This window comes from Heptranchias perlo, chromosome 10 (genome assembly GCF_035084215.1).
Source record: "Heptranchias perlo isolate sHepPer1 chromosome 10, sHepPer1.hap1, whole genome shotgun sequence".
Taxonomy (NCBI): Eukaryota; Metazoa; Chordata; class Chondrichthyes; order Hexanchiformes; family Hexanchidae; genus Heptranchias; species Heptranchias perlo.
The window spans coordinates 79,629,627-79,651,887 of record NC_090334.1 but is presented as its reverse complement, the minus strand read 5'-3'; the positions used below and the strand labels follow the sequence as shown (position 1 = coordinate 79,651,887).

Genomic DNA, 22,261 nt, shown 5'->3' with positions numbered 1-22,261 from the left:
AGTGTGCATTGCACAGTCTGGACAGATCCGATCTAAAGGTTCTGTCCAGACCAGAACCACTCGAGTTGTTTTTTTTTAAAAAAGAAATGCTTTTGGAAGAATTGGGGAGTAGGACTAATTGGATAGCTTTTTCTAAGAGCCGGCACAGGCACGATGGGCCGAATGGCCTCCTTCTGTACTGTATGATTCTATGATTTCATTGATATTTCACGTTTTTAGATTTTTTTTTTAAAAGGTTGACTAGTAACCCTAAACTCTACAGTTCAAATCAAAATTGTGTTTTAGGGCAAAATTGACAAATGTTTAAAAATTCTGATACTGTTCCCAGTGCTGCCTGAATTGTTTTCCTGTCTCAACTTGCAATAGGGTATGAAATAGCCCAGTGGCTAAAAGAAAAGAAAGAACTTTCGTTTATATAGCGCCTTTCACAACCTCAGGACATTCCACAGCGCTTTACAGTCAGTTAAGTACTTTTGAAGTGTAGTCACTGTGGTAATGAAGGAAACACAGCAGCCAATTTGCGCACAGCAAGGTCCCACAAACAGCAATGTGATAATGACCAGATAATCCGTATTTAGTGATGTTGGTTGAGGAATAAATATTGACAAGGACACTGGGGAGAACTCCCGCTCTTCAAATAATGCCGTGGGATCTTTTACACCCACTGGAGAGGGCAGACGGGGCCTCAGTTTAACGTCTCATCCGAAAGACGGCACCTCCGGCGGTGCAGCATTCCCTCAGTACTGCACTGGAGTGTCAGCCTGAATTTTGTGCTCAAATTAAAGTGGGACTTGAGCCTTCTGACTCAGAGGCAAGTGTATTACCCACTGATCTGCGGCTGACACCTTGCTGTTTGTGGACAAAATGGAGGTGGTAAAGCCATGATGTGGGCCCAGGAGCCTCTCCTTTGGGTTACAGATGATGTAGGGAGATCCAAGAGGTTGGCCCTCAAAATTAAAAAGTACTTATCTCTACTTTGGGGAAGACGGGCAGAAATTGAGCATGCTATATTTGGTTTATTCACATTCCCAATGTTTTTTTCAATTTAGGGACCCAAGGCCAACGAATCAAAGAGTCAACAAGCACGTCAACAATGATGCCCACTTGCGTGTTCAGAATCTGACCATATTAGTCAGGCATATAAAGAACTACTACCAGGTACGTACTCCTGACTGCACTCAGCTTCCTGTCTCTCGTGGTTTTGTCTATTTTGGCAGGACCACATTGTCAGATGTGAGCGATTTTTCTCTTCTCTTTCACACACCCCTCCCCTCCCCCCACCCTACTTCCTGTTGCACTGAGCGCACCGTCTCCAATTCGACTCTTAAAATATCTGTTCACTGTGCTTGTTCTTATTGAGAATTAAACAAGGTGATGGCATTGAAAACAAACCCCAAATTCATCTTTCAAACTGTGTACATGCATGCCTGCTGAATTGGGGTTGTAAAGTTCGTTAGCATTTCAGAAACGTTATCTATGGGCTTTTTTTTTATGTCTGTCTCCTTTCCTCCTCTCCTGAGTCCTCCCAGAGTGTACAGCTCTATAAGCAGCAGGTGCTCTCCTGTACCTCACCCTTGTGGCCATTCTTTAAATTTGAGCCTAAACAAGAGTGTCAGGATGCAATTTGACCAAACGTCATTTCCCAATGTTCGTGCGTGCAGTTTCCATCGGGGCGATCACTGGGATTGTGATCAGGACCAGCAATCCTGACTTCCCTCTTCTTCCCCCAATCCCAGGAGTGCTGGTTAATTATTGCACCAGTACTAAGGCAACAGCCAATTCAGCATAGACCAGGAATCAAACTGAGATCTTTATGTTGTGTACGGTACAGTTGTGTGTCACATTTATAAACTGGAGTTGGGCACAGGTAATAAAAAGATCAGTTGAACTTAACAAAGCCTCATTGTTAGCCATTACTGTATGTGGCAGACAGCTTCAATAGCTCATTTGCATTCTAGAAGTCTATAATGGGACTGTACTTTTTATTACAAAACTGTTGTCCGGAGGAAGTTTTAGCATCTGATTTGTTAGCGACTGTGTTGAGGGTTTGGCACAGTTCCTCCTTAGTACAGCCAGCTGTACGCATACAAATGGAGTGAAGTAACTGCCTTAGCCCATGCACACTAGTTCAGTTTACATCTGAGTAAACTAGGGTCAAGGAGTCTCGAGGTGCTTTTTACCCTATGTGAATACCATCGATTGCAGAAACACAATTTATTGATGTCACTTTTTTGTGGGTTTCACAATCTGCTATCAGGAGGTTACCACTGTCTCCTACCAGTAAAAGCGCAGAAAGAATCTTTCCAGCCACGTAACACATTTGACATTGAAGGGCTAGGTGTGAAACAGGGCTGCCAATTCGCTATGAGCCCGTTTCATGCTACTGGGTGAAGACCAATTTCACCCCTCCGATCTACACATAACCTGCAGATTCCGACTTTTTGTTTTCTTTTAAATCACTCGTGCAATTTTAAAACATCCCCCCCCACTCCATTTCACAGCTTTGCCAAGCTACTAATTACCATCCCGGTAAGTGCTGACAAGTCATTGTTCGCCAGTGTGGAGGGGAGTTTGGGCAAAGGCCGCTGTGAAACCCTGAGGGTACAAAGTAGCTTTGCTGTAAATTTGGATGTAATGTTTGAGCAGGGACACGGGGAGCCAGAAATGCCTCTGGGATATTGCAGAGACGCTGCCGCCAACACGTTAACATTGGGGGACAAGTGGGTGTCGTTCTGGGCTTTTAATCTAGTCAGGCATTTATTTGCATTGCTCATGGACCACATCTGAAACAATGAAGAGTTCCATTTTCAATTTGTCATTGAGCGATGCAAAGGGTCTTTAAGGGAAGTCGGTTACATAAAGGGTGTCACCCACTCAAAATGGAATGAGAAGCAAGCCCAGTGGATGATTTTTTTTCTACTGTTGGTTTCTCTTTCAGTTTTATGCTGTGGTATTTTTGTAAATATGGGATTTTGATCAGTGTGCTGTCGCAAAGGGGCAATGTCAGCTGTCTAGGCCCTAAGCTCTGGAATTTCCTCCCAAAACCTTTTCATCCCCTCTCCTCCTTTTGAGGATCCTCCTTAAAACCTACCTTTTGATCACTTGTTTTAATACCTCCTTATGTGGTCTGGTGTCAAATTTGGTCTGATTAACGCTCCTCATAAGCGCCTTGGGATGCTTTACTACGTTAAAGGCGCTATATAAATACAAGTTGTTGTTGGGGGAAGTCAGTTACGTCCTACCTGCTGCTGTGTCTTTGGGGCATTTACCCCTGGCCTGCAAGGCCTAAGATGTTGCTGAAGTTGGGATAGAGAGGTTGGGACTGAGGCCCTTGACTAAAGGTTACTGAGTAGCCCTGGTTTAATTGTGATTCAGTAACTGGCCTTGTCTAAAAAATAAACGGATGTAAATGAGTGATAGCTGTTGTCAGGGGGTGTGGTGGGGTGGGGTAGGAAAGAGTTGTGTAACACCCACAGATTATTTTAATTTCATGCAAACATTAGTTTGTTCACCTTTTGCATGTGGAACAGTTCCATAAATAATGTTTCAGCTATGACATTCTAATACGGTCTACGCACATGGACGTCACACTTGAGAGCGAGGGAGACATTAAAAATGGAGTAATTAAAAATGGAAAAGTGCACCAAACCCATCAGTATCTGCTAACTGCCTGCGCTCAGCCTCTGCAATCCTCTTCAGCCTCACATCCCAGCCTCTGCCGCCTCCCCAACCCCAACCCCATTAGTGGCAGAGCCATCAGCGACCATGGGCTTCACTCTGGGATTCTCTCTCCCCAAAGCCCTCTGCCTTGCTGCCTCTCTCCTCACCTTCAAACAGCTCCTCAGAAATGACCTTTTTGAGCACGCTCTCGGTCACCTCGTGTAACCCGTCTCCCATTTACTGCTTGGTGTCCTCCAATCTCTTTGCTCCCCACCTTGTTATACGAAAGATGTTCCACAAGTGTTGTTGAAGTCTCGGGTGGAGTCCCTTTATTGGAATGCCTGACTAACTAGTTTCTTTTCCTCATCCTGTGTCATTACTCTTATGAATTGAATTTTACAAGACCTGCATTTGCCGGATTTACGCAAATGTTTGTGTTTAGACCCATTAGGGAAACTGTACCTTATTTAAAACATTATGATAGTTCTGGGTAACTGTACTGTCTAGTGATACACTGTGCTATCAAGAAAGTTACTAGATTTGATCCCTGGCCTGTGCAGCATTAGCTAATCTTAGCTGGGGCAATGGTAGGGGTACTATAATTAGGGGTATGGTAGTGTAGTGTTACTGGGCTGGTAATCCAGAGATCTGGACTAATAATACAGAAAACATAAATTCTAATCCCACCTTGGCAGTTTGACCTTTTGAATTCTGGATATAAAAAGTGGCCATGAAGCTGTCGGATTGTCATAAAAACCCAACTGGTTCACTGATGTCCGTTAGGGTAGGAAATCGGCCGTCCTTACCCGGTCTGGCCTATATATGAGTCCACTCCCACACCCAAGTGGTTGACTCTTAACTACCACCAGAAGCCAACTTAGTTGTAGCAAACCGTTATTGGGTAGCTAGGGATGGGCAATCAATGCCGGCCTTGCCAGTGATTCTCACGTCCCGAGAATGAATTAAAGATTAAAATTGGCCTCTCTGCCTCTGGGTCAAGGTGAGGAAAATTGTTCTGGTTTCCTGCTCCTGGTCGCTATCCAGTGACTCCAGCTGGGAGACTTCTACTGAGTGCAGGATTGGGGGCTGCTATGAGGGTAGAATTGTCTGCCAATACTCGCATGCATGAATTAATGGCTACTTGAGTGAGATACCAAAGGGTTACTGGCACATGTGGAACCCAGCATTGGTCTCCAACGTCAGGGGAGGATGGGAGAAAATGGTTTCAGTCAACCAAAACCAACTTTCTCGAGGACGCAGAAAGAGATTGGCCAAATAATTTTTCTTATTTGTTTTTGGCAAGGCCGCATTTATTATCCAAACCCTAAACTGAGCTGAGTGACTTATTAGCCATTTCAGAGGGGCATTGAGTTAATCACAAAGTGTAGACTATAGTAGAGTCCTGTGTAGGTCCAGACCAGATAGGGATGGCAGGTTCCCATCCCTAAAGGACATTAGTGAACCAGTTGCGTTTTTATGATCCTGCAACTTTCATGGTTGTTTTTCTGATGTCAGCCGACAAATTACCAAATTTATTGAATTCAGTTTCACATATAGGAATAGGAGGAGGCCATTCAGCCCCTTGAGTCTGTTCGGCCATTCAATTAGATCATGGCTGATCTGTATCTTATAAGGGATGGGCAATAAATGCTGGCCTTGCCAGCGATGCCCACACCCCATGAACAAATAAATAAAAAAAACTCCATCTACCTGCCTTAATACCCTTGCATAACAAAAATCTATCAATCTCAGTTTTGAAATTTTCAATTTGCCCCCAGCCTTTCGGAGAGAGGAGGGAGAGTTCCAGATTTCCACTACCCTTTGTGCGAAGAAGTGCTTTCTGACATCACCCTGAACGGTCTAATTTTAAGGCTATGTCCCCTTGTTCTGGATTCTCCCACCAGAGGAACTCGTTTTCCACTATCTACTCTATCATATCCTTTAATCATAAAATAGCTTGTCATGGTGGGAATTGAATTCTGGGTTGCTAGCCCAGTACCATAACCACTACTGTGCCCATAAGGGTAACAAATGCTAAGTCTAAACTTACAGCCCATATTGTCCCATGAATGCCAGCTATAATGTATATTATTGTAGAAGTTTTAAATACAGTAATCCATACAGTAGGACCAAGCGATGGGTTAATTAATGCCTGTCCCTTTACACTCTTGTAAATGATGGTTTAGACGCGTTCACACTTCTGTAGCTCATTAAACCACTCGTGAGATCCTCTCCGGTTTGTTTTGGACAAATTTGCAGAATTGTCTTGGCAGTCATTGGAATTCATTGCACATAAAGATAGCATGGGCTGGTTAAATTTTGTGTACGCTCTTTAATCTTTAAAAGGCTTTTTGTGCAGTCGTCTACCTGCAAAATTGCTGCTTGCTTCTTTTTTTGAATGGGCAGGATTGATTAGCTTGAAGAATGATGGTTTCAAGCTGCATTGCCTCATACATGAGGAATACAAATGATTTGGGATGAAAGAGTGTTGAATGGTATAGTGAAGCTCTACCTCACAAGATTAAAAATGGTTTTCTGCTCATCAAAGCAGCGCTCTGATATCGGGGGGTGGGAGTGCCTATGCTTTTAATACAGCCTTTATTCATGCTAAGTGGCTTTTGCTTCTCTTCAGAGGAGCTTGGAAAGTATATTCAATGTCACAAGTGGACTCTAGGAACTGAGGGTTACATCAGAGTCAGAAGGTCGTGGGTTCAAGCCCTGCTCCAGAGACTTGAGCTCAAAATTCTCGGCTGACACTCCCAGTGCAGTGCTGTGGGAGTGCTGCACTGTTGGAGCTGCCGTCTTTCGGATGAGACAGTAAACCATGGCCCCGTCTGCGCTCTCAGGTGGATGCAAAAGATCCCATGGCACTATTTTGAAGAGCAGGGGAGTTCTCCCCAGTGCCCTGGCCATTATTTAAAAAACAGATTATCTGGTCATTATCACATTGCTGTTTATGGGACCTTGCTGTGTGCAAATTGATTGCTGAGTTTTCTACATTACAACAGTGCCTAGACATCAAAAGTACTTAATTGGACAAGTACTTGAAGGGGAAAAAATCTGCAGGGCTACGGGGAAAGGGTGGGGGAATGGGACTAACTGGATTGCTCTTAGAGAGCCAGCACTGGCTCGACGGGCCGAATGGCCTCCTGTGTTGTAACCATTCCATGATTCTATACAATTCCTGTTAAAATTGTAGTGAACACTTCCCTGATGCTGCAAGATGCAAATTTTAAAACTGGACCTTTTTTTCTTTTTCCTTTTTTCTTCTTCCCTCCATCCCTCGCAATAATTTGATGTACAAGGCCTGTGTGCTTTTAGATTCTCAAGAGTGAAGTCTTCCAGTGCACATAACTTAATTACAGAACCCATTCTTGTCTCTTTTTCCTGGACTAAAGGATCAGTATGGTGAATGCTCATTTTTCCTCAAAGTGTAAGAAATGTAACAGCTTAAATTACTCGAAGCCTTCTAATTATATAGTGAAAAATTAGACCAGATTATAGACAACTCCGAAGGGTACAAGTGGAAAGGTACATTCACGGCAGTAATGGACTGACTTGTCCCCCCAGGACTGCCTGAAGATAATACTGTAATTGCAGGAGAATAACTAAAGCTGCTGGGTTCCATATAAACTGGATATTAAGTGAAGAGCTTACAGACGCTATTTGAAATAAATTGTTATTTTAAATTTAAAGTCTGCACAATCAGAACTCTGCACAATGCAGTCACTGACCAGTTGTGTGACTTGTTGATTGACCAAGGGTTTTCCAGCTCCCTTCTACTCTTTAAAATTCTCTTCTAACCTTAAAATTAGAGCTAGGCCATTCAGGAGTGAAATCAGGAAGCACGTTTTCACACAAAGGATAGTAAAAATCTGTAATTCTCTCTCTCTCCTCATTAACCATACCTTGCTCTCTCCGCAGATGCTGCCTGACCTGCTGAGTGTTTCCAGCATTTTCTGATTTTCATTTCAGATTTCTAGCATCAGCAGTTATATTGCTTTTTTTTTGTTTCTTTGTGTCTAGAATTCCCTCCCTAAACGCCGCTACCTCTCTCTCCTCCTTTAAAACCTACCTCTTTGTCCAAGCTTTTGGTCACCTGTCGTAATATCTCCTTATGCGGCTTGGTGTCAATTTTTGTTTGACAACGCTCCTGTGAAGTGCCTTGGGACATTTTACTACGTTAAATGTGCTATATAAATGCAAGTTGTTATGAGTTTTGGTAGCTACAATACTAGTGTTCAGCAACTTTTTTTTAAAAAACACAGAATTTGAACATGGGTTTCTCTTTTCCAACTCCAACCATTGTTGTGGCCTTTCTGATTGGTAGACAACAATTTCAATGCTGAATTATACGGATTATTTGTGCTTTGAACTCGTGGCCACTGGGAATTGGGTTAAAACAGTTCGGATGGCAGAGGCTATTATCTTTTCTTTCCCTAGGCTGGATTTGAAATGAGTCCCAGAGATGAAGGAACAGTGTTCTAACCCATTGCCACCGTCACTGTAGTAAACACTTCCAGGTGTAAGTGTAGTTGGATTCTAGAATCTAATGGATATGAGCTTCCAACCTTCCCAAATCTTTTGGAGCTATTGAGGGAACTTGTTCAAAATGGGCATACTGGATTTTTAATGGGGATTCCCTTCAGTCTATAGAGCTATGAAAACTCACCCTTGTGGTTACCTTCAAACCTTAAATTGTCTTCTGAAGGTTGCGTGTGCTATTTTCTCGGAATTATATACTGTTTGCTAAATTTACCCCTTTTAGTCCAGAGGCATGTAATCCCACTAGAATTCTGATATATTGGAGGAACTATTGAGAGGGAGAAATTGTCTAGGAGCAAGAAAAATATGATGCAACAGAAGATTGAGTCTGCTAGCTCAATGCTGAGATATCAACTTGTACAATATACACAAATTATATGCAAGTCAAAAGCGAAGTTACACGTGCAGTTCACGAACCTTGATTAATTCAGTGTTGAAATAAGGTTGTGATCCTCAAGCATTCAAATTCAACATTACGATGTCAAGCAATAATGGTTATACTCCTATACTCCCAACAAGCTCAGCCAGAAACCTTTATTAGCAGTATCTCTCCTGGCAGCAGAAAAATCAATTGAAGTTTTCCTTCTGTGGGATTGCTACAGCAGATAGATGAAAGAAAGTATTTGCATTTATATAGTGCCTTTCATGACCATAGGATGTCACAAAGTGCTTTACAGCCAATGAAGTACTTTTGAAGTGTAGTCACTGTTGTAATATAGGAAACACAGCAGCCAATTTGTGCACAGCAAGCTCCCACAAACAGCAATGAGGTAATGGCCAGATAATCTGATTTTTGGTTGAGGGATAATTATTGGCCAGGACAGCAGGGAGAACTCCCCTGTTCTTCATTGAAATAGTGCCATGGGATCTCTTACATCCATCTGAGAGGGCAGATGGGACCTCTGTTTATAGTCTCATCCGCACATTGCTCTATCCTGGACGCTCTCGAGCTTCTTGAATATTGCGGCTGCACTCCGATCCAGGTGAGTGATGATTATTCTATAACAGTCCTGGCTTGAGCCTTGTAGACGGTGGAGAGGCTTTGAGGGGTCAGGAGGTGATGAGCTACTTGTTGCAGTGTCCAGCCTCTGTCTATTTATCCATTCTACAACATCAGTGACATCGGCTGCCTATTTACACGAGTATCGTTTCCTGAATTTGCCATTCAACTTTAATCTAACCTGCTCATTATATAATTTATACAGGGCTGGTTATTCCTGTGTGAGGATCTGCAAAGGAAATGCAGCAAGGGTTTGGGTTAAAATCGTGGGAGAGGCTGGCATCCTTGCAGACAGCGAGCTGGCAAATAAAAGCCCTCGACCCCTCCAACTCCAGCTCCAGCTCTGCATATATTGTATAGCGACCTGGTGTATGTTACAGAGGAGAAACCACTCATTTATTGTGGTTTATAACGTTGTTTCAACCGCTCTGTTGCTCTCTTATTAATACGCTTCGATCTGTGTTTTCCTATAAATCTCATTGTAATTCTAGTTTAATCTGTCATGCTGAGAATGATTTTTGCAATTCAAAAGTACGTTAAGTTGACTTACAATTTTGTAAAGCTGATCAGTTTTTTAAAAAAAACAATTAAAAAAAAATTCTGCTCTGTAAACATGGATTTTGTGGCAATCAATTTGTCATCAAAAATTAAATTACTACAGAGAGTAATTATTCAAAAAACTGGCCGCACTTCAAAAACCAATCTGTGTCTAATTGGCACTCTTCCATATTCTTGTTGAAGGTGTAGAATCATTAGTTATCCAGCCATTACATCAGAAAGCTAATTGGAGATTTCTGTGCCTCTCACTCTATCTCTTCCTCTCTTCCACTCCACAGGATATCTATCTGACAATGAACACGGTTTTTTTCCCCCAGTGCATCTGTAAATGGGATCATGTAGTTATTTATGTCGATAATTTGGCCCATATGGTGACTGGTGAGGAATTCAATTGAGATTAGTGGTTTTATTGGTGTCAGCCGTGGCTCATAAACATAGAAAATAGGAGCAGGAGTAGGCCATTCGGCCCTTCGAGCCTGCTCTGCCATTCAATATAATCATGGCTGATCCTCTATCTCAATACCATATTCCCTCTCTCTCCTCATACCCCTTGATGTCATCTGTGTCTAGAAATCTATCTATCTATCTCCTTCTAAAAATATATTCAGCGACTTGGCCTCCACAGCCTTCTGTGGTAGAGAATTCCACAGGTTCACCACCCTCTGAGTGAAGAAATTTCTCCTCATCTCAGTCCTAAATGTCCTACCCCGTATCCTGAGACTGTGACCCCTCGTTCTAGACACCCCCCGCCAGGGGAAACATCCTCCCTGCATCCAGTCTGACTAGCCCTGTCAGAATTTTATGTTTCAATGCGACCCCCTCTCATTCTTCTAAACTAGGTTGCTAACAATCTCACCTGAGTCAGAAGGTTTTGGGTTTAAGTGCCACGCCAGAGACTTGAGCATAAAACTTAGGTGGACACTCCCAGTGCGGTACTGAGGGAGTGCTGCACTGTCGGAGGTGCTGTCTTTCGGATGAAACATTAAACCGAAGCCCCGCCTGCCCTCTCAAGTAGCCCATGGCACTATTTTGAAGAAGAGCAGGGGAGCTCTCCCTCATGTCTTGGCCAATATTTATGCCTCAATCAACATCACTAAAACAGATGGTCTGGTCATTATCACATTGCTGTTTGTGGGATCTTGCTGTGCGCAAATTGGCTACTGTGTTTCCCCACGTTACAACAGTGACTACACTTTAAAAGTACTTAATTAGCTGTAGAGCGTTTGGGATGTCCTGAGGTGGCGAAAGGTGCTATATAAATGCAAGTTTTTTCTTTTATTCAGGGTGGTGATGATTATTGCATAAGACGTCATTAACAGGAAAGAGTGCTCGTTTCCAAATCCGATTATCTGATTAAAATATTCTATATTGCCAGATCAGCCTTGATAATTGTGGAACTTGCCAAACCCAGCATTGGTTATGAACCAACTTCAACCGAGATTGTGGCTGATCCTTTTCATTCAATGTAAAATAACATGCTAGGATGTTCCATGATGTTTCCTGTTATTTTAAAAAGAAAATAATGGCTTGAATTGGTGGATCCAGCAAAACCAGGCTGTGTGAAAGGTGTAGCTCAGGTTGTGGCGTTTATTTTCGAATCGACAGCTGGTCTGTTTTACGAGGCAGGTTTTTAAGCAAAATAACATAAATTACTAGAGAGGAACTGGTCAACACCCAGTGTCAGGATTGGGAAAATTTAAGTTAAAGGTTCATGCAGGAATACAAACAACTAATTCCCCATGCAGCTTTTGAACTGCTCGCTTTACACTGTATTGCTTGTCGATACAATTCTCCTCCTGCAGCTGTCTGACACTTACATTTCTCAAATGTGAAAATGGACATTTTTTAATTTAAGAAAGGAACTGTAGCAATTGGTGCATTTTGACTTTTGTGTGACTACCCTACCACCCTTAACTCGACAGCTAAAATCTGCTCATTAACAAAAGTAATGTCTGGTCATTTCTTCATTTGACATACAAGTTACAACACGGAAATGGGCCATTTGGTCCAACCAGTCCGTGTTGGGTGCTTAACCTCAACGTGAGTAAATAGTTCTGATTACGTTTGCCTGCCCTTCATCCTCTTTTCCTTCATCCACCTATCCAATTTAATCTTGAATGTTGACATTTCCTTAGATCTTTACCTTTTTCTCCTCTTCTCCCTGCCACCCCCTCCCCCCCTACCCCGGTACTGTGACCACGACTGACTGGTTCTTATTATATTGCATTAAAGTCCCCTGGCCAGTGCTGTGCCAGTTTCTGGAGCTTGCAAAGGAACAGGAGGAGGACATTCAGCCCCTGGAGTCTGCTCTGCCACTAAATTAGATCATGGCTGATCTGTACCTCAACTCCATTTATCTGCCTTTGTCCCATATCCTTTGAAAACGCCTCCAATCTGAAGCGTTCCCATGGGGGGGGGGGGGGGGGAAGGGGTGAAAATAGTCTCCTGCTGGTAGTTTCATCAGAAGACCTTTTTGCTGGTGGCTACAACTAATATCTGCTTCATACAGCTACAGCTGTGATGATGGTCCAAACACTTAATGGATGACGTATGCTGGCCTGCTATTTTTGCTGAGGCACTAACTCACTTGAATGGGTTAACGACCTGTGCTAAAACAGCAGAGGAATATCATTGGAACGTGTTCAGTGATTGTCCGCTATTGTGGCAGACTATAATTTCTAGGTGTAATTTCTGGCCTCTTGAGCATCCCCTATTTTCATCGCTCCACCATTGGCGGCCGTGCCTTCAGTTGCCTAGGCCCTAAGCAATGGAATTCCCTCCCTAAACCTCTCTACCTCTCTCTCCTTTTTAAGATGCTCCTTAAAACCTACCTCTTTGACCAAAGTTATGGTCATCTGTCCTAATATCTCCTTATGTGGCTTGGTGTCAAATTTTGTTCAATATCATTCCTGTGAACGGCCATGGGATTTTTAACTATGTTAAAGGCGCTGTATAAATGTGTGTGGTTTTTTTTCCCTATGGCATGTTGCCGATGTATTAAATAAGCCTATTGGCAGAACCGAAGTAATACATGGAGGTGGAAGAGGAGGCTGAAGGAGCTGAGGATCGGCATATCTCTGGTGTGATGGTGCGGCGCTGTATTTGGATTTGGTGTTTTGCTGCTGCATCCTCCGTGTGAAAGTGACTGAGTGGAAATCGGGGTGGTTCCTATTGGTTAATGGCCTGCTTTATTGGAAGCAGCTGTGTTTTTGTTTCTGCTTTAATGGCTGTACCTCCTCGGGGAACTCTAGCATCGCACATTTGCAAGAGCTGAAAGGTTTCTTTGCAAACGGATTTGGAAAGCTGAAGATGAGATTTGCCAGCTTTTTTCCCCCTCGCATCTGTTTTTTTTTTAACAAACGAGGTGTACCCGGAAATGGTTTGTTGCTGAAATACGAAGCACGTGCTTGAGTGTCCGTGGCTTCCTGGTTACGTTGATGAATGTCCTAATGGCTATACTGACACTCACCTTGTAATGTCACCCACTAAATAATTTCTCCTTCCTCTTCTCTCTTCTGAAGGCACGGACTCTTGCTGTGGTACGATTCTTCAGGAACTGTCCACGCTTTTGCGGTGCCTTAAGGGTGGATGTAAGCAGGCAGGCTATTTGACCATAGCGGGCATCACAGTTGAGCCCATCCACACACTCTCACGTGAGCACTTTCCAGTAGGGGCCACTGGATCGCGATCAGGAGCAGGAGTCATGGTTGACTTTTATTTTCCTCCTTCTTAGAATCATTCAGCACAGTAGGAGACCAGTCGGCCCATTGTGTCTGTGCCGGCTCTTTCAAAGAGCTATCCAAATAGTCCCAATTCGTTCTCTTCCCTAGTCCAGGTGAAGTCGATTGTAACGTCCCCAGTTACCCCCGATGGCTTTTTAATGAGAGCTTCTGTCATTATGGACTCATTTCGGATCAGTATAATTCACCAGCCGCCCAACCCCCTGACTCTGGAATAGTGACGGGTCTCTGAGGTGCATTTGATGAGCTTGTGAATGGCGTGTCTACTCGGGTTTCCTTCAGACACAAAACTTTCCAGATGTCCAGTCCTTTAACCTGACCCAGGGGAGCCTCCCTGTTACTTGTTGGCCAGCGATGTGCTTTGTCTGGCGGTGGCTTAGCATTGCCCCAGCGGTTCCCGCCTATCACACCGATTGGATAAGGGATAAAATCAAGTCACTTTTTTATTTATTTATTCCTGGGCAACAAGAACTTGCATTTATATAGTGCCTTTCATGACCTCAGGATGTCCCAAAATTCTTCACAGCCAATCAAGTTCTTTTTGAAATGTAGAGACTGTTGTAATGTAGGAACCGCGGCAGCCAATTTGCACACAGCAAGATCCCACAAACAGCAATGTGATAATGACCAGATAATCCGTAATTAGTGATGTTGGTTGAGGAATAAATATTGACCAGGACACTGGGACGAAATGGTGCCGTGGGAACTTTTACATCCACCTGAGAAGGCAGACGGGGCCTCAGTTTAACGTATCATCTGAAAGACAGCGCCACCGATAGTGCAGCAGCCCCTCAGTACCATGCTGAAGTGTCAGCCTGGTTTATGAGCTCGAGCACTGGAGGGGGACTATATTGCACAGAGCTCAGCTACTCTTGAGCAAAAACCAATGCAGAGGCAGCAGTGTAACTTAGCACTGCCAGCTGTTCGGCAGGAATTGGTCTCAAGCAGTGCAGCATAACAGTACCATAAATATTGATTGCTGCCACCCTTTGTGCAGCAACAGAGAATTTGTTGCTGAAAGATGATTAGCAGTTAAATCTTTCAAGTACTTTAAACATTTTGCTTTGCTTTATCTGACGGGTAAGTCTTTGAAGTGAAAAGCAAGTTTTTATGTAGCATGACGGAGCAAGGGACGGGGCCATCACCTTTGTATCGAAAGAACGATCTCTGTTACAGTCATAATAAGAATAAAACTGGACAGACCACCCGGCATCGGACCACTAGGCACCAGACACGACAAAGGCAAACCAAGCCCAGTCGACCCTGCAAAGTCCTCACGAACATCTGGGGACTTGTGCCAAAATTGGGAGAACTGTTCCCCGGACTAGCCAAGCAACAGCCTGACCTAGCCATACTCACAGAATCATACCTTTCAGCCAATGTCCCAGACTCTACCATCACCTTCCCTGGGTACGTCCTGTCCCACCGGCAGGACAGACCAACCAGAGGTGGTGGTACAATGATATACAGTCAAGAGGGAGTGGCCCTGGGAGTCCTCAACATTGACTCCAGACTCCATGAAATCTCATGGCATCAGGTCAAACATGGGCAAGGAAACCTCCTGCTGATTACCACCTACCGCCCTCCCTCAGCTGATGAATCAGTCCTCTTCCATGTTGAGCACCACTTGGAGGAAGCACTGAGGGTAGCAAGGGCACAGAATTTACTCTGGGTGGGGGACTTCAATGTCCATCACCAAGATTGACTCGGTAGCACCACTACTGACCAAGCTGGCCGAGTCCTGAAGGACATAGCTGCCAGACTGGGCCTGCGGCAGGTGGTGAGCGAACCAACACGAGGGAAAAACCTACTTGACCTCGTCCTCACCAATCCACCTGTCGCAAATGCCTCTGTCCATGACAGTATTGGTAGGAGTGACCACAGCACAGTGCTTGTGGAGATGAAGTCCCGTCTTCGCACTGAGAACACCATCCAACGTGTTGTGTGGCACTATCACTGTGCTAAATGGGATAAACTGGGCATCCATGAGGCGCTGTGGGCCATCAGCAGCAGCAGAATTGTATTCCAGCACAATCTGTAACCTCATGGCCCGGCATATTCCTCACTCTACCATTACCAACAAGCCAGGGGATCAACCCTGGTTTAATGAAGAGTGTAGAAGAGCATGCCAGGAGCAGCACCAGGTGTACCTCAAAATAAGGTGCCAACCTGGTGAAGCTACAACTCAGGACTACATGCATGCTAAACAGCGGAAGCAACATGCTATAGACAGGGCTAAGCAATTCCACAACCAACGGATCAGATCAAAGCTCTGCAGTCCTGCCACATCCAGTCGTGAATGGTGGTGGACAATTAAACAACTAACGGGAGGAGGAGGCTCTGCAAACATCCCCATCCTCAATGATGGCGGAGTCCAGCACGTGAGTGCAAAAGACAAGGCTGAAGTGTTAGCAACCATCTTCAGCCAGAAGTGCCGAGTGGATGATCCATCTCGGCCTCCTCCCGATATCCCCACCATCACAGAAGCCAGTCTTCAACCAATTCGACTCACTCCACGTGATATCAGGAAACGGCTGAGTGCACTGGATACAACAAAGGCTATGGGCCCCGACAACATCCCAGCTGTAGTACTGAAAACTTGCGCTCCAGAATTAGCTGCCCCTCTAGCCAAACTGTTCCAGTACAGCTACAACACTGGCATCTACCCGACAATGTGGAAAATTGCCCAGTTATGTGTTGTCCACAAAAAGCAGGACAAATCCAATCCGGCCAATTACCGCCCGATCAGTGTACTCTCAATCGTCAGCAGAGTGATGGAAGGTGTCGTCGACAGTGCTTTCAAGTGGCACTTACTCACCAATAACCTGCTCACCGATGCTCAGATTTTGTTCCGCCAGGACCACTCGGCTCCAGACCTCATTACAGCCTTGGTCCAAACATGGACAAAAGAGCTGAATTCCAGAGGTGAGGTGAGAGTGACTGCCCTTGACATCAAGGCAGCATTTGACTGAGTGTGGCACCAAGGAGCCCGAGTAAAATTGAAGTCAATGGGAATCAGGGGGAAAACACTCCAGTGGCTGGAGTCATACCTAGCTCAAAGGAAGATGGTAGTGGTTGTTGGAGGCCAATCATCTCAGCCCCAGGACACTGCTGCAGGAGTTCCTCAGGGCAGTGACCTAGGCCCAACCATCTTCAGCTGCTTCATCAATGACCTTCCCTCCATCATAAGGTCAGAAATGGGGATGTTCACTGATGATTGCACAGTGTTCAGTTCCATTCGCAACCCCTCAGATATTGAAGCAGTCTGTGCCCGCATGCAGCAAGACCTGAACAACATCCAGGCTTGGGCTGATAAGTGGCAATTAACATTCGTGCCATTCAATTACCAGGCAATGACCAACTCCAACAAGAGAGAGTCTAACCACCTCCCCTTGACATTCAACGGCATTACCATCGCTGAATCCCCCACAATTAACATCCTGGGGGTCACCATTGACCAGAAACTTAACTGAACCAGCCATATAAATACTGTGGCTGCAAGAGTCAGTCAGAGGCTGGGTATTCTGCAGCGAGTGACTCACTTCCTGACTCCCCAAAGCCTTTCCACCATCTACAAGGCACAAGTCAGGAGTGTGATGGAATACTCTCCACTTGCCTGGATGAATGCAGCTCCAACAACACTCAAGAAGCTCGATACCATCCAGGACAAAGCAGCCCGCTTGATTGGCACCCCATCCACCACCCTAAACATTCACTCCCTTCACCACCGGCGAGTTGCTGCAGTGTGCACCATCCACAGGATGCACTGCAGCAACTCGCTAAGGCTTCTTCGACAGCACCTCCCAAACCCGTGACCTCTACCACCTAGAAGGACAAGGGCAGCAGGCACATGGGAACAACACCACCTGCACATTCCCCTCCAAGTCACACACCATCCCGACTTGGAAATATATCACTTTCTCCATCATCGCTGGTTCAAAATCCTGGAACTCCCTTCCTAACAGCACTGTGGGAGAACCGTCACCACACCGACTGCAGTGGTTCAAGAAGACGGCTCACCGCCATCTTCTCAAGGACAATTCGGGATGGGCAATAAATGCTAGCATCACCAGCGATGCCCACATCCCGTGAACGAATAAAACAAAAGGATCAATCAACAGGAAAAAACTGTTCCATAAATATTAACTTCGGCTGCAAGTTGTCACAGTGCAAGTTGTATACAGTGAAGGTTACAGGAACTAGCAAGAGTGAAATAAGTCTGAAGGGCACTACTGGGTGTGTGGGGCATCTTCTGTGATCTGAAGGTGTCAATATTTGACCAAGTAACCCTGGAAAATGAAGCTGTGGTCTTCATTGTGTCCTTGGCTCATTGTTAGTTGTTGCTAGAATGTCTCCTCTAAGCGTTGCCTAGATTTTGTGTGTGTTTGTGTGTGTGTGTGTATAGATATAATATTGTTTTCAAGCAGGCTTGGATGGTTGGGATATTTGCACCAGTGAACACAAACATAATTCAGTCCCCATTTTCAAGTCATAAATTCTGTCCTTATTTTTATATTCCCATTAGAAATTCCTGTATCTATATTTATAATGGAAACTGCCTACGTAAACTTGTCACACTCTCCTCCTTTTTAAAGAAGATAGATGAGGGCTGTGTAGTAGACGTGGTCTACATGGACTTCAGCAAAGCCTTTGACAAGGTACCGCATGGTAGGTTGTTACATAAGGTTAAATCTCATGGGATCCAAGGTGAGGTAGCCAATTGGATACAAAATTGGCTTGACGACAGAAGACAGAGGGTGGTTGTAGAGGGTTGTTTTTCAAACTGGATGCCTGTGTCCAGCGGTGTGCCTCAGGGATCGGTGCTGGGTCCGCTGTTATTTGTTATTTATATTAATGATTTGGATGAGAATTTAGGAGGCATGGTTAGTAAGTTTGCAGATGACACCAAGATTGGTGGCATTGTGGACAGTGAAGAAGGTTATCTAGGATTGCAACGGGATCTTGATAAATTGGGCCAGTGGGCCGATGAATGGCAGATGGAGTTTAATTTAGATAAATGTGAGGTGATGCATTTTGGTAGATCGAATCGGGCCAGGACCTACTCCGTTAATGGTAGGGCGTTGGGGAGAGTTATCGAACAAAGAGATCTCGGAGTACAGGTTCATAGCTCCTTGAACGTGGAGTCACAGGTGGATAGGGTGGTGAAGAAGGCATTCGGCATGCTTGGTTTCATTGGTCAGAACATTGAATGCAGGAGTTGGGATGTCTTGTTGAAGTTGTACAGGGCATTGGTGAGGCCACACTTGGAGTACTGTGTACAGTTCTGGTCACCCTATTATAGAAAAGATATTATTAAACTAGAAAGAGTGCAGAAAAGATTTACTAGGATGCTACCGGGACTTGATGGTTTGACTTATAGGGTGAGGTTAGACAGACTGGGACTTTTTTCCCTGGAGAGTAGGAGGTTAAGGGGTGATCTTCTAGAAGTCTATAAAATAATGAGGGGCATAGATAAGGTAGATAGTCAAAATCTTTTCCCAAAGATAGGGGAGTCTATAACGAGGGGGCATAGATTTAAGGTGAGAGGGGAGAGATACAAAAGGGTCCAGAGGGGCAATTTTTTCACTCAAAGGGTGGTGAGTGTCTGGAACGAGCTGCCAGAGGCAGTAGTAGAGGTGGGTACAATTTTGTCTTTTAAAAAGCATTTGGACAGTTACATGGGTAAGATGGGTATGGAGGGATATGGGCCAAGTGCAGGAAATTGGGACTAGCTTAGTGGTATAAACTGGGCGACATGGACATGTTGGGCCGAAGGGCCTGTTTCCATATTGTAACTTCTATGATTCTATGAGGGTATAATTGCAACCTGATGAGTTCACATAGGCAAGTTCCATTATAAATGGTGTTATAGGAATTTATAATGAGGGGGAAAGGGGGCAGTTGACAGTGCATGCAGAGGTAAATTTTTGTTTACATTAGAGATGGATGGCCTATAGAGTTGGCCTTAGAAGAATGGTGCGCCAATAAAGATCTGGGGCTTCTATGTGTGGCTCTCATTTTCTTGCTGCCAGTGCTCCATATCGAGCTCAGAGACTGGCGATTCCCATTGCTAAAAGGGCAGGTATTGGGCTCCACAGATCAATTTTGAACTGGATACCGGATGGTAAATCATTCATCTCAACAGCTTGCATTTATATAATGCTTTTAGCGTAGTAAAACGTCCCAAGGCGCTTCACAGGAGCGTTATCAAAACAAAATTTGATACCGAGCCAAAGAAGGAGACATTAGAACAGGTAACCAAAAGCTTGGTCAATGAGGTAGATTTTAAGGAGCGTCTTAAAGGAGGAGAGAAAGGTAGAGGTGGAGACGTGTAGGGAGGGAATTCCAGAGCTTAGGGCCTAGGCAGCTGAAGGCATGGGCGAGTAAAATCGCAGTGTGTGCAAGAGGCCAGAATTGGAGGAGCGTAGAGATATCTAGGGTTGGAGGAGTTTATAGAGATAGGGAGGGAGGTAACAAAGGCATGGAAGAGGGTTTCAGCAGCAGATGAGCTGAGGCAGGGACGGATAGACCTGCGATGTCACCACGTTTCTCACCCTCTCATAAATCCCCAATAATCTGTGTACCTGCAATAGTTTCCACTTGGACTGCTGCTAACTAATTTTAGACATTTCAAGCCAAGGCTGTAATTGAGTTTAGTGTCACCTAGATATTAACTATCCAGTATATATATATTTTTTCTCCCATCTGTAATGTGTGTTCGATTGATAGCGGAAAGAAAGACTTGAATTTATATCGCACCTTACACTACCTCGGGACGTCCTAAAGTCCTTTACAGCCAATGAGGTACTTTTTGAACAGCCACTGTTTGAATAGTCACTGTTGGAATGTAGGAAATGTGGCAGCCAATTTGCGCTCAGCAAGCTCCCACAAACAGCCCACAGTGAGATAATGAGCAGACAAACTATATTGTAAGTGATGTTGGTTGAGGGATAAATGTTGGCCAGGACACCGGAGAGATCTCCCCTGATCATCTTCGAAATAGTGCCATGGGATCTTTTACGTCCACCTGAGGGCAGGCAGGGCCTCGGTTTAACGTTTCATCCAAAAGACGGCACCTCCAACAGTGCAGCACTCCCTCGATTCTGCACTGGGAGTGTCGGCCTGAATTTTGCGCTCAAATCTCTGGAGTGAGGCTCGAACCCATGATCTTCTGATTCAGAGGCGAGAGTTGCTACCCACTGAGTCATGGCTGACATTGTACATCAGGTGATGTACTCTGATGTTACATTGTGGCCTGTCATGTGACATGGTGAATATTCCTCGCTTTGAAGCATGGGGGTCACTCTATCTCCTGTATGGCCCGCTGCAGCAGTCCACAGTGTATTAGGTTATGGTGACAGAAAATCAACACGTATTCACCTTTAAACTCTTGCAGTTCTTCAGAGATTGATTGCGGCTGTGGTATTGATCGGTCCATTGATACTCTTGCTCTGTCTCAGCCTTTCTGTGTAGTTAACCTGTCAAATTCTGATCCTGGTTGAGTTGGTGCGTGTATACTTACATGAGCACAGAGAAAATACTTCCACCTCCATACATCACCCGTCTCCACCCCTGCCTCAGCTCATCTGCTGCTGAAACCCTCATCCATATCTTTGTTACCTCTTGACTCGACTGTTCCAATGCTCTCCTGGCTGGCCTCCCACCTCGCACCCTCCGTAAACTTGAGCTCATCCAGAATTCTGCTGCCGTATCCTAACTCGCACCAAGTCCCCTTCGCCCATCACCCCGCTGACCTTCATTGGCTCCCGGTCTGGAACGCCTCAGTTTTAAAATGTTTTCAAATCCCTCCATGGCCTCACCCCTCCTTATCTCTGTAACCTCCTCCAGCCCTACAACTCTCAGAGATCTCTGCGCTCCTCCAATTCTGGCCTTGTGCACATCCCCAATTTTCATCGCGCCTCCATTGGCAGCCGTGCCTTCAGTTGCCTAGGTCCTAAGCTCTGGAATTCCCTCCCCAAACCTCTCTGCCTTTCCACCTCTTCCCCCTTGAAGATGCTCCTTCTAGTGTGGGTCAGGCACTAGTCTTTCTTTCACTTCTGGGGCATACTTTTGAATCCAGCCCAGACTGATAGAGCAGACTTTCAGCCCCGTCTGTTGGTGAAATGATCTTTGACATCCTCAATGGAATTGAAAGTGGGCTTGGACCACACCACAAGATGGCCCCTTAATTTGCAACTAATCAGCGCTAAAATGGCAATTGCGCTCCAAGGCCACAGGATGTTTTGAGCCAATGGGATGTTTGGTGTGAAAAATGGGGGAGAGAAAAGTGTCACTGAGGGGTGTTTTTTCTGAGGTGGTGGCTGAGGTACATTAAGTGTGCGCTGAGGGAGATTTGCAGTGGATCTGATCATGGTATACCTGAGCTGACAGTGTTTTTCGGCATTGTGGAAAATGTTCCATCTTTCACCTCGATAAGTACACACAAAAAATTCACACAGGAGAAGGGTTGTAAATGGCCTTTGTATAGATAATCGGGGTCTGTCACGTACAGTGGTTGGAGGTAGGTTTGCATCCCCCATCTCTGGTGTCAATCTCTGCTGGGTGGTGGAGTGGAAATGGTTAATTGGGACAGGGTGCTTCGTCCCTTTCCCACTCCCACTACCGCCCTGAACAGGAGATGGTCTTGGGATGCTTCCACATCTCCTAGGACCGAGCTGTAGTTGGATAGGGAGGGTTTGGTGAACTGGCAATCTGGCCATGGTTGTGTGGGGAAGCTAGATTGGGGCAAGATGTGTTG

General features: G+C 44.9%; 1 protein-coding gene across 3 annotated transcripts in view; it reads left to right on the top strand.

Moving 5' to 3' along the window:
• The window catches only part of ccdc88c (coiled-coil domain containing 88C), a 290,680-nt gene that overhangs the window by 38,167 nt on the left and 230,252 nt on the right, over window positions 1-22,261 (top strand). For all 3 annotated transcript variants that reach the window (XM_067992076.1, XM_067992075.1, XM_067992074.1), the window contains exon 3: window positions 1,050-1,158. In XM_067992076.1, coding sequence (XP_067848177.1) covers window positions 1,050-1,158 — 109 coding nt within the window. The remainder of the gene's footprint in view (window positions 1-1,049; window positions 1,159-22,261) is intronic.